General features: G+C 26.0%; 1 protein-coding gene across 2 annotated transcripts; it reads left to right on the top strand.

Moving 5' to 3' along the window:
- The first annotated feature begins 9,179 nt into the window (after positions 1-9,179).
- On the top strand, positions 9,180-11,022 carry LOC105111349 (serine/arginine-rich splicing factor SC35-like). Of its 2 annotated transcripts, none has more exons than XM_011006674.1 (7): positions 9,180-9,322; positions 9,404-9,482; positions 9,568-9,647; positions 9,736-9,802; positions 9,918-9,989; positions 10,494-10,688; positions 10,791-11,022. In XM_011006674.1, the coding sequence occupies exons 1-7, from the start codon at positions 9,247-9,249 to the stop codon at positions 11,005-11,007; spliced, it is 786 nt and encodes a 261-aa protein (XP_011004976.1). In that variant the 5' UTR covers positions 9,180-9,246; the 3' UTR covers positions 11,008-11,022. The 2 variants fall into 2 exon arrangements, with proteins under 2 accessions (XP_011004976.1, XP_011004975.1); XM_011006673.1 differs by having other exon boundaries at positions 9,181-9,322; positions 10,476-10,688.
- The last annotated feature ends 11 nt before the right edge of the window (positions 11,023-11,033 follow it).

The raw sequence follows: 11,033 nt of genomic DNA, 5'->3' as shown, positions 1-11,033 counted from the left end.
TTTTTTCACTTTCTTTTTTTCCGATGGTTTCTACATGTCGCCCGGGGATCCATCAGTCGGTTTCACTTAAAAATCTGGTCATCCGGGGTCAAAAGTGACCCTATCGAATCCAAGCGACATAGGCTTTTTTTCTTGGTGGAAAATTATTTTTAAACTTTTTTATATTTATTTATTATTAAAAAAAATTAATCAAAAAATATTAAAAAATATTATATTATTTAATAATTAACAAATTTAATTCTCAAAATTTTAATTGTTTAATATTTTATTTTAAATTTTTTTAACTTTAACTTTTAAAATTTAATTTGGATTGATTTTTATATAAACTTTGCTTTTTATTTGTATAATTATTATTTTTTTATCTTATTATTTTTTAATTAAAATCTGTTATTTATCATTTTTATTTTTTTTATTTAAAATAATTTTTGAAATAATAATTGTTATTATTTTATTTTAATTACCTTTTAATTTTTTATCTGCTAGATTTGATCTCTATTATTTTGATTGTTATTTATTTTATTTAAAATAATTTATAAAATTAAATTTTTTCAATCTTATTTTCATTCAACTTTTTAATTTGTAAAATTTTTTCTCATTATTTTTCAGTTAATTTTTCATGATATAACCAAACACTATAAATTATTTTCCAACTTATTTTTCATAATAACACTTAATAACAAAAAATAATTAACTTTTTAAAAAATTATTTTTTAAAAAAACTATTTTCTAAAAAAAACTATTTTTCAGCAAATTAATAGCTCCTAAATTGACTTGAATTTTCCTACACATGATGTAAAATTTGCATAAGATAACCAATTCCTTATACAATTATAAGATATTTCAGATAAATAGTATTATATTACTAAATATTTTATAATAGTGATAGAGCACCTCATAACCTGTTTTTTTTTAATTGAAAAAAATAAAATACATGAATTAAAAAGTCTTAAACAATAACAATTTAGAAAACAAACAGTAAAGGATGAAAGTTGACAATAAAGATTGTATTTTTTCTTATTTTAGTTACACAAAATAAATATAAAATTTAAAAAAAAAACGGTGCTAGATTGTTAAATATTTTATAATGGTGATAGAGAATCTCATAACTTTTTATTTTTCTTGTTTTAATTCGAAAGAAAATAAATGAAGTAGCAACCCTTAAAACAACAAAAAAACAATAATAATTCTATAGATAGACAGTAATGAATGAAATTTGATAATAACACCTATATTTTTCCTTGTTTTAATTACATAAAATGAGAATAACATGCTTTAAATAAATAATATAGTATTTTTAAATATTTTATAAAAGTTACAGAAAACTCCATAACTTGTTATTTTCCTTATTTTAATTAAAAAAACACATGAAGTAAAAACTTTTAAATAGAAAACAATAATAATTCAATAAACAGACAATAACAAATGAAATTTGGCAGCAAATAACCTTCAACCATTTTAATTTCATGTTTTTTTTCATAGATTTTCAACTTCTAAACATTAAACCAATATTATAAGACATTAAATAGAAAGAGAGATACAATAACATTAACAAAATCATACAATAACAATTTCCATGTCATCTTAAATCTTTTTTATATTTGATGAAAAGATCATTTTTGGTTTCACAATTGAAAAAAATAAAATATATTAACTACAAACTTACAAATAAGACAATAACAATAGAAAAGAAACAATACCTAATGAAATTTAACAATAAGACATTAACATAGAAAGAGAAATACAATAATCATCAAAATTATACAATGATTCTTTGCATCCTAATTGTTTTTTATTTGATGAAAAGGTAACCCAAAAAGTGATTTTATTTTTAAAAAACAATTATGATATTATTTTTATTTTAAAAATCATTTTTAATTTTTTAAATATTTATTTAAAATATAAAATTGCAAGTGGGTTGAGTGAAGTTTTGAGTATTGAAATGAATCATTAGCTAAACTTAAAACTTGATAAAGTCAGGGGAGGCGAAGTCCAAATACTCAAAGTTGAGTTGTGCTAAGCGTATTTGATGCAAAGGATTGATCAAGGGCCAATTATTTATATAGCAACTCTCTTTTAATGCAATATTTTTTTTAAAAAAATAGTATTTCATATTACTTTGATTTGCACATATGTTAACTAATAATTTATAAAACTTATTTCTCCCTTGAATTTTTATTTAAACATCATTAAAATTAAGCTAAAGTTTTATTTAAAAAATTTATTGATAATAAATATTAAATACAAAAATAATTATAAGAAACTCTAAAAGATGTGAAATTTTTAATATAACAATAGATGGTATATATAGGGTTTTTTTCAATTAAATCCATGATTAATTTGTTTTTCATTACTTCCTTTTATGCCTAAATACATGCCTAGTTTTTATCAAAAATTGTTAAGGAGGGAAAACAACAAAACAAAAGGGACCAAGATGTAAAACAAAGAGGGAAAGGGTGGTTTCAAAAATCATATCAAAAGTACAATTTAATCTCTTTCTTTCTGAATTATAACTTTTTAGTCCCTTATAATTTTATAAATTCAATTACAATACAAAATTTAATTTTTATTTATTTATCAATTTCTCGTACGAGAAAGAAGAGAGGATAGTTAGATTCCAGTAATAAATAAATAAAAATCTCAATTTACAGCAACTTTCACCACTAAAATGATAAATTTTAGTGTTAATGGGCTCCATTTGATATGGGGTTTCAATTGAGATGTTTTTTCCCTATAAAATTGTTAAAAAAAACAGAGAGATTTCAAGTCTGAGAAGAGATTTGTTTCCTTGTATTTGTGTTTCTAGTGATTTTTTAGGTTGTTTTATTGATTTATTTACATCATATGAATGTCCCAACCACCATATGATGGTCAAAACTAGAAAGGCATATGACATGTCGTTTGCTTTTATTATTTTTAAAAAAATTAGGGTAAGTAATATGTTGTCTGCCCTGCTTTAAAATTAAAGAAAAAAAATTAAGAGTCGACACGTGTAGATTTAAAATTAAACCTTATAAAAGTTGCCTTAATGTAACTCGGTCAACTTGGTGGTACAAAGACAAGCCATAAGATTGATAGAAAACATGGTTTGAGTTTAAAAAAATTTAAGATGAACCTATATTTTAATAGTAAGATATCGACATATTAGATCGACCCAGGTTTCATGCTTAACTTGCTAAATTCACGATCCAAGTGATGGACTCCACGAGTTTTAATAACTTTGCTTTTTAAATAGAATCTTTACTTATTTATAAGACAACAAAAATATACTCATAAAACTAAGCATCAATTAAATGTCAAGATATTTGTTTGAGACTGCATTAACCTCACAAAAAACAAATCAAAATAATTTATAAAGATAAATTTAAAATCAATTAAATATTAAAGGGTGAAAGAAGAAAAATGCAATAAAAAGAGAGAGAGAGACCACAATCCATCATTCTCATCCAAAAAGACATTTTAGTAAATCACATTTAAGGTAAGGGTCAAGATAATAATTTTTCTTACACTCTCCAGCCTAAGTATCATAACATGCAAGGAGTTTTGAATACTAAAAGAAAAGTACTCGTACCTAGCAAGATTAAATAAATATCTAAAATTATTATTATTTTATCAATAATCCCCATTTTCATGTGACAACTTTACTCTTAAAGCTACAATGCTATTTCATAAAGTTTATTAGAGAAGGTTATCTCACGCACTATATATTCTGTGTTATCCATGTATGTTAGTTTTAGGTACAAGTATCCTTTTATCAAAGATCACTCGAACTTTTACTAAAAGCATGACATGGATTACTTAAGCATTGTAGTATTTGATACTGAAACATTCTCAAACATTGGCTTGAAATATTTGCTTTACCTTTTTTTACCTTAAAAAAATAAAACATTTGATACTTGGCTTGAAATATTTGCTTTACCTTTTTTTACCTTAAAAAAATAAAACATTTGATACTTGGCTTGAAATATTTGCTTTACCTTTTTTTACCTTAAAAAAATAAAACATTTGATACTTGGCTTGAAATATTTGCTTTACCTTTTTTTACCTTAAAAAAATAAAACATTTGATACTTGGCTTGAAATATTTGCTTTACCTTTTTTTACCTTAAAAAAATAAAACATTTGATACTCAAATATTGGCTCGAAATATTTGCTTAACCTTTTTTATCTTAAAAAAATAAAGACATCGTGTGTTCTCAAACCAATAATCATCTTTTAGCTAACTTAGCCTCCTTTTATCCCTTAAGATTAACAATGGAAAGTATAAGAATACTAGCATTGTGCCCATCAAATATGGCTTTTGATATAATACTATGCCCCAACAGTGAAACCATTAAATCTTTGAGACATTAAATTATTATCAATGTTTATGTTATTCAAATCAGCATTCTTGTTTTCGCTTTGTCAACGAACTATTTAACATTATTATTAAACTTAACATAGATCAACCTTTAAACTTTTCCACCTGATTTCTTATTTAACAGAGGTTTAAAATTAAATTGTGTGAGTTGTCTTGACGTTACCCACTAAATCTAATAGATTCAAAAGCAAACTAAACAATCAATAAAAAACATGGTATATATTTAAAACAAATCAAAATGAACTTTTTAAAAAATAAATATTGAAATGCTAACATATTAGATATATTCGGATTTTGCGACTTAATTCATTAAATATATAATCTAGGTGTTGGAACCCATTGAGTTTAAAAACTTTGTTTTCAAAAAAACTATTTTATATTTGATTATACAATAACAAAAATAAATATTTGTAAAATCTATTATAAATAAGAACAAATCAAACATTTAAATATTTATTAAAAACTATGATAATTTTTTAGAAAACAAAATGAGATAATTTACGAATATAAAATCAAGCGATTAAAAACTATGATAATTTTTTAGAAAATAAAACGAAATAATTTACGAATATAAAATCAAGCAAATAACAAGTGATGAAATTGATAAAAAAAAGACAAAAATAAAAATGAAAAAAAGAATGGGAAATAAAAAGCCACCACTACTACTCATATGAACAACGAAAATCCATTAAATAGAAAAACCATGTTTTTTATATGTACTGGGTAATTTAAAAGCCAATAATTACTGTAGATTTGGATGTAAGCATGCATATTTTCTGTAAGGATAACAAATGTCACCTGCTGCCAAAATCATGACGCTCCAGCTCTTTGTTCACCACTCGAGAATCCAAAACCAAATTCCCAATCTTCAACAATTCACGTCCCCTTGAAAAGCATCGTCAGCGAGGAATTGATTGTTTCTATATTTTAAAAATATTAATTTTTTTTATTTTTTTATTAATTTTAAATTAATATATTTTTAATATTTTCAAAACATTTTAATGTATTGATAACAAAAATAATTTTTAAAAAATAAAAAACATTATTAACATATATTTTAATAAAAAAATATTTAAAAAATAATAACAACTACGCTTTCTTCCAAAAAAATCTCTAAAACTTCATTAGGATCTTCTTTGAGCTTTTCCTTGGCCATTTCTTCAATCCATTTCTACACCTTTTTATCTTCACAGCAACTGCGATTGTATTCCTCATCCTCCTCTAATCCCATCACCCCCCCCGACTAAATTCGTTGAAGAGTTATTAGGTATGTGTTTCCGGCAACTTTTTTATATAATCCTGATTCCATCTATATTACCAATATTAATTTTAATTATTATTTTAACTAAATATTTTAAATATTTGTTTTAATAATTTAATAAAAATATTCATAACTAAAAATATTTTTTCTAAATTTGTTTTTTATATAATAACTATAAATACTATTATAATACCTCAGACGCTAAAACACCCATCAGAAAAAGTTGTTTGACCCTCCATCTTCGTAATCATTTACTGCAAAATCCAGCAGAATCTGGAAAATATTATGACTTCAAGGTGTGATCTATACCAAACACTGATTAAAATGCACCAGAAACTCCCCATGGAACATCAAATTCTCTACAAATCATAAAGGAAATTGCATATCAGCAACATGCAATCTCTTACCCCCTGAACTTTTGTAAACCCCAATAAAAATAATTGATCCAAAAATCCAAACTTTAGCATCCACTCCCCCCTAAAAACACCAGAATGAATGTCAAACTGTGACCTCAAACCTGCAAATAGCAAATCAAGATCTACAAAAAAAAAAAAATCAATCCAAAGCTTTGAACTTTACCAGTCATAATCATTAAAATCTATCAAAATCAACCCAATAACCTTGTGGTTCATAATCTCTCCACTCATTTTTTTTAAATAAAGAACATATCCATATAATAAAATCAAGAGAGAAGGTTTTTAATTAAAAAGACAATAAATGAAGCTTCCATACCATGTTACCTGTCATGGAATTTAATATGATGATTCCATTTACGAGTATCTGACTCTGTTTAAGTGTTCAATTCTTCGTTTTCTAGTTAAAGAAAGCATAAAAAAGAGAGAGTTTTGAGTGATGAGAGATTATGGGAGGGAGAGAGAATGATCGTATCGAGTGAATCAAGGCTTCCCACGTTTTTATGTGTAAGGTTATTTTAGCTATTTTCTTCTTCCTGGATCTATAGATTTTAATCATTTAGTAAATATAAAATGAGATTTTCTGTTTATAGATTCTACGTTACTTTTGTGTTTCAAAAGAAAAAAAAAATTTCCCCGCACTATTCATGTTAATTATACTATTCACTGAATAGTATAATTAATATAAACAGTATTTATTAATGGATTATTTATTTGCACAGTATAAAATAATTGTATTGTTTGTTGAACATTGCCATTTATTTTGATTCTTTGTATTATTCACAAATGAATTGCATTGTTCATGTGAATAATTTTAATTTTTTTCAGTATATTAAATTTTTTAATATTTCTTTTAAAAAAATAATTTAGAATGAATTAAATTCATTCATATTATAATATGAACAATATTTTTTATCAAAAAATTAATATATAGTGAATTAAATTTACTCGCATTGTAATATCAAATTTATACATGATAATATTTTATCTAATTTTATTACACACTTATAAAATTATAGAAAATATAGTTCTTATCGGATGAATTTTATACATAATGAAATTGTAGATGGTTTAATGAAATAATAAAAAATATTTTATATAAAATATTATTTATTTCATGGTTTAATAATAATAGTTAAATCTATAATATTTAAATTAAAAACCATCAATATTAATATAGATTTTTAAAAATTATTTTATAACATTAATTTCAAAAACATGCTTAATCAAACACATTAAATTACTTTTTGTTTAACCTCAATTTCAATCACAGTTTTAACAAAACACGTATTTTTTCAAACCAATCTCAACAAAAAATACTTTTATAAAATATTTTTTTTCAAATCACAATCACAACAGCTATCGCAATACCAAATACATTCTTGTTCAACTCATGAAATAAAGTATAGTGGTATATTAACTTACACTTTATCATGGTTTAAGTCAGTTATTTTTTAAATTAAAAAAAATCAAGAGCATAAATAATTTTTTAATTATATTATTAAACTTGATTACATGGATTAATTTTGAAAATTTTCAATTTAGCTTTTTATATAATTTAAGTTTTTAATTAAATAATGTAAAAGTTACTTCAATTTAAATTGATCAATTTTATAGATTCAAATATACCTTAATAATCAATAAAAACATGAATTAACTTTAAAAAAACTTTAAGATAACAATTTTTTTTATAAAATATTTAAATAACAATACATTAGATCGATCTTGTTTCCTCCATAATGGGAGTCATTAATTCTATTGGGTTGAATAACTTTTTTTATAAATTTTTTTATTTAATCATGTAATAAAAATAAATGCTTGCCAGATTGAGTCCTAATCTAAAAATAGACACTTACTTAAGACAATTATCCTTATAGAATACAAACAAAAATCTACGATGCAGACTATTTCTCAACAATTTAATATTAAAAGATAAAATAAAAAAAATAAAAAATAATTAAAAGACAAAAAACAAATAAAAATATAAAATCAAATTTTCAATTATACCAATATTAAAAGATGAAATTAATAAGAAAAAATAAAAAAAAATCATAATAAAAATTCCAAAACAAAAACATAAAGAAAAAAATAGAAAGTAAAACTTTGTGGATTACTATTGTTATTCATAATGCGATATGTGTGAGTAAACAATAATTTCTTCACACTTTTTAATTTTTATTACTTTATAAAGTTTAATAACATGATTTTTTCTTGAAATTATTTTTTAATTGCATGGGAAAAAATGGACTATAAAAAAAATCAAGTTCAATTAAAAAAATAACCCGCAAAAATTATAAACTGGGATAGTTTAAGTTACCCTGTCAGATCTATAAACCATGCCAACCTTATATAAATACAAAATAAAATAAATAAATTATAGAGTTAAATTCTCAACATCCTTAATTTTAAAAGATGAAATCAACAAAAACATATTGAAAAAAAAAAAGCAAAACAATATACATCATGATTATAATCTACATTGAAATGAGTGTTAAGCGAGCAATAATTTTTCCACGTTCTTTAATTTTTGATACTTTATAAAATTTAATAATATGATTTTTTTAAAAATTATTTTTAAATTATTTATAAAAATATAAATTATAAAAAAATAAAATAAAAATAAAATAATAATAAAACCACACCAAACAAATAACATAAACAACTCGGGTAATCTAAGTTACATGAACAAATTTGCAAATCACACTAATTTTATAATAAAATTAAATTAAATATTTTTTTAATAAAAATAATTTTAAAAAAATAATGATAAAAAATATATTAAAAATAACATCAGCAAAGTTACAGACTTTCCCATACATATTATAACTATTTCATTAATTAATTTATGATGAAGCTAAAATTAAATTGGGCTGGGTTTAGCATGGATTTTTTGAAGTATAATTATGAAAAAATATAATTAAAAAATAAAAATAAAAACTATCTTGCCAATTCGAATAATGAAAGAAATATTTTGAAATAACAATTTGTTTTTCGAATTATCACCCTTACTTTTGGCCAAATTAAAAGAGCTTCGCGAGTACACTGACTACATAATTCAACGAAAAATAGTAAAGGTACCATACCAAGATAATCACAAAAGTACAAGGACTAAATAAGGCGATGAATCTACTATATGAACAACCCCAGCAAGATTTTCTTCAAGAAAGTTCTCTCAATCTCTTTCTGAACCGCAAACCCTAACTCTATCTGCAAAAGATGTCTCACTTCGGCAGGTCTGGCCCTCCAGACATCGCCGACACATACTCTCTTCTCGTCCTCAACATCACCTTCCGTAAGCCCCACTACCTCCCTGCCTCTCATTGTCTCCGTCTGCTTATGTGTGTATGATGTATGATTTGGTTTATGTTATCAGGTACTACTGCTGATGATCTGTTTCCGCTATTCGACAAGTACGGCAAGGTTGTCGACATCTTCATCCCTAGAGATCGAAGGTTGTTATTATTGTCACCTTCTTCACAATCCTCTCTCCTGTTTTTTTTCTTTTTTTCCTTAAAGTTGTTGTTCTTGGTTGTTTAGAACTGGGGAATCGAGGGGCTTTGCATTTGTGCGGTACAAATACGCTGATGAAGCTCAGAAGGCAGTGGACAGGCTAGATGGTATACTCCCTTTTCCTCTTTATTTACATTTTTATCTGGTTGAGCGTATTAGATTTTTTAAGGTTTTTGCTTTTTTTTTTTTTTTCAGGGAGGGTTGTTGATGGTCGCGAAATAACAGTTCAGTTTGCAAAATATGGGCCCAAGGCTGAGAGGATGTAAGTTCCGGGTCATGAATTGTTTGTTATGATAACTGCTGTGTTGATTTTTTAATTGTAGCTGCTATGCTTATAGTTCCTTGGATTCTGAATTGCCTCTCTATTTCTGTATCAGTCATAAGGGAAGGATTATTGAAACGCCTTCAAAATCAAGGCACAGGTCCAGAAGTCGCAGCCCTCGGAGAAGGTATCTTTTTTTGCGCTTTCTTTTCTTTTTTTAAGTGAGTTATTGATTAGTTTTATAAATATAGTTTCCCAAGATTATTATAGTACGGTAGCTGTTCTGACCTCTGAATTCTGAGGTAACTAGAATGTCCCTTAGCACCTATATGCATTTCGATCCCAAGAACCTCTTGCAATTGATAGGTTCTGCTGTCATCAGCTTGCTCTCTACAAAATTATGCCTTTTATGCTTTTCTTTTCCCTATGATCTACTGTTTTTTTCTTGTTACAATAGCACTTCATGGTTTTTTACCCTTTGAAATTTTCTCTAGTAAAATATGTTTCTGCACTTTAATGTCAAATTAGCTGTTTCTGTTCTGGTTTAATCTCTAGTTGCAAAATTTTGTGGTGGAGAGGGTTTTTGTTGGTGGTATATGCTTGTGATTGAGCATGTTGTCACCGTGTTGTTTTATTGTTTCCTGGTGTGGAACCTATTAATTAATGTCTTCAGGTACCGAGATGACTCTAGAGATAGGGACTCTAGGAAGAGAAGTAGGAGCAGAAGCAGGGACAGGGACAGGTCAGACCGTGACAGGTACCGTGCAAAGGACAGAGATTATCGTAGAAGGAGCAGGAGTCGCAGTGCCAGTCCTGATTACTCCAGAGGACGTGGTAGAAGCCGTTATGATGATGAGCGGCGAAGTAGCAGCCGATCTAGGGATAGGTTTACATCTTTGCTTATTAGTGCATTGTTGTCAATTTTAAGCTGATAGCTTTGTCTTCTTGCTGTTACTATATCTTTTTAATGGTCTTGGTGATATTTCAGTCCCTCCCCTCGGCGGAGCCTGGAACCTCGAAGGAGTTATTCCCCCCGTAAGAATTCCCCTGTGAAAGGTGAAAGCCCTGATAGACGCAGCCGTGATGGTGGGTCTCCAACCCCTCGAAGTGCTTCTCCACGAGGTCGGGCTGCTGCGTCTCGTAGCCCATCCCCACGAAATTCAGATGTTGATGTGAGTTGTTCTCCTCATGCTCCCATTTATTGAGTGCATATGAGGATTTCTTAACTGGC

The sequence above is a fragment of the Populus euphratica genome, unplaced genomic scaffold (genome assembly GCF_000495115.2).
Source record: "Populus euphratica unplaced genomic scaffold, PopEup_1.0 scaffold533.1, whole genome shotgun sequence".
In the NCBI taxonomy this organism is placed as follows: Eukaryota; Viridiplantae; Streptophyta; class Magnoliopsida; order Malpighiales; family Salicaceae; genus Populus; species Populus euphratica.
Note: the sequence above shows the minus strand (reverse complement) of the source record. Positions and strands in the feature narration are given on the sequence as shown.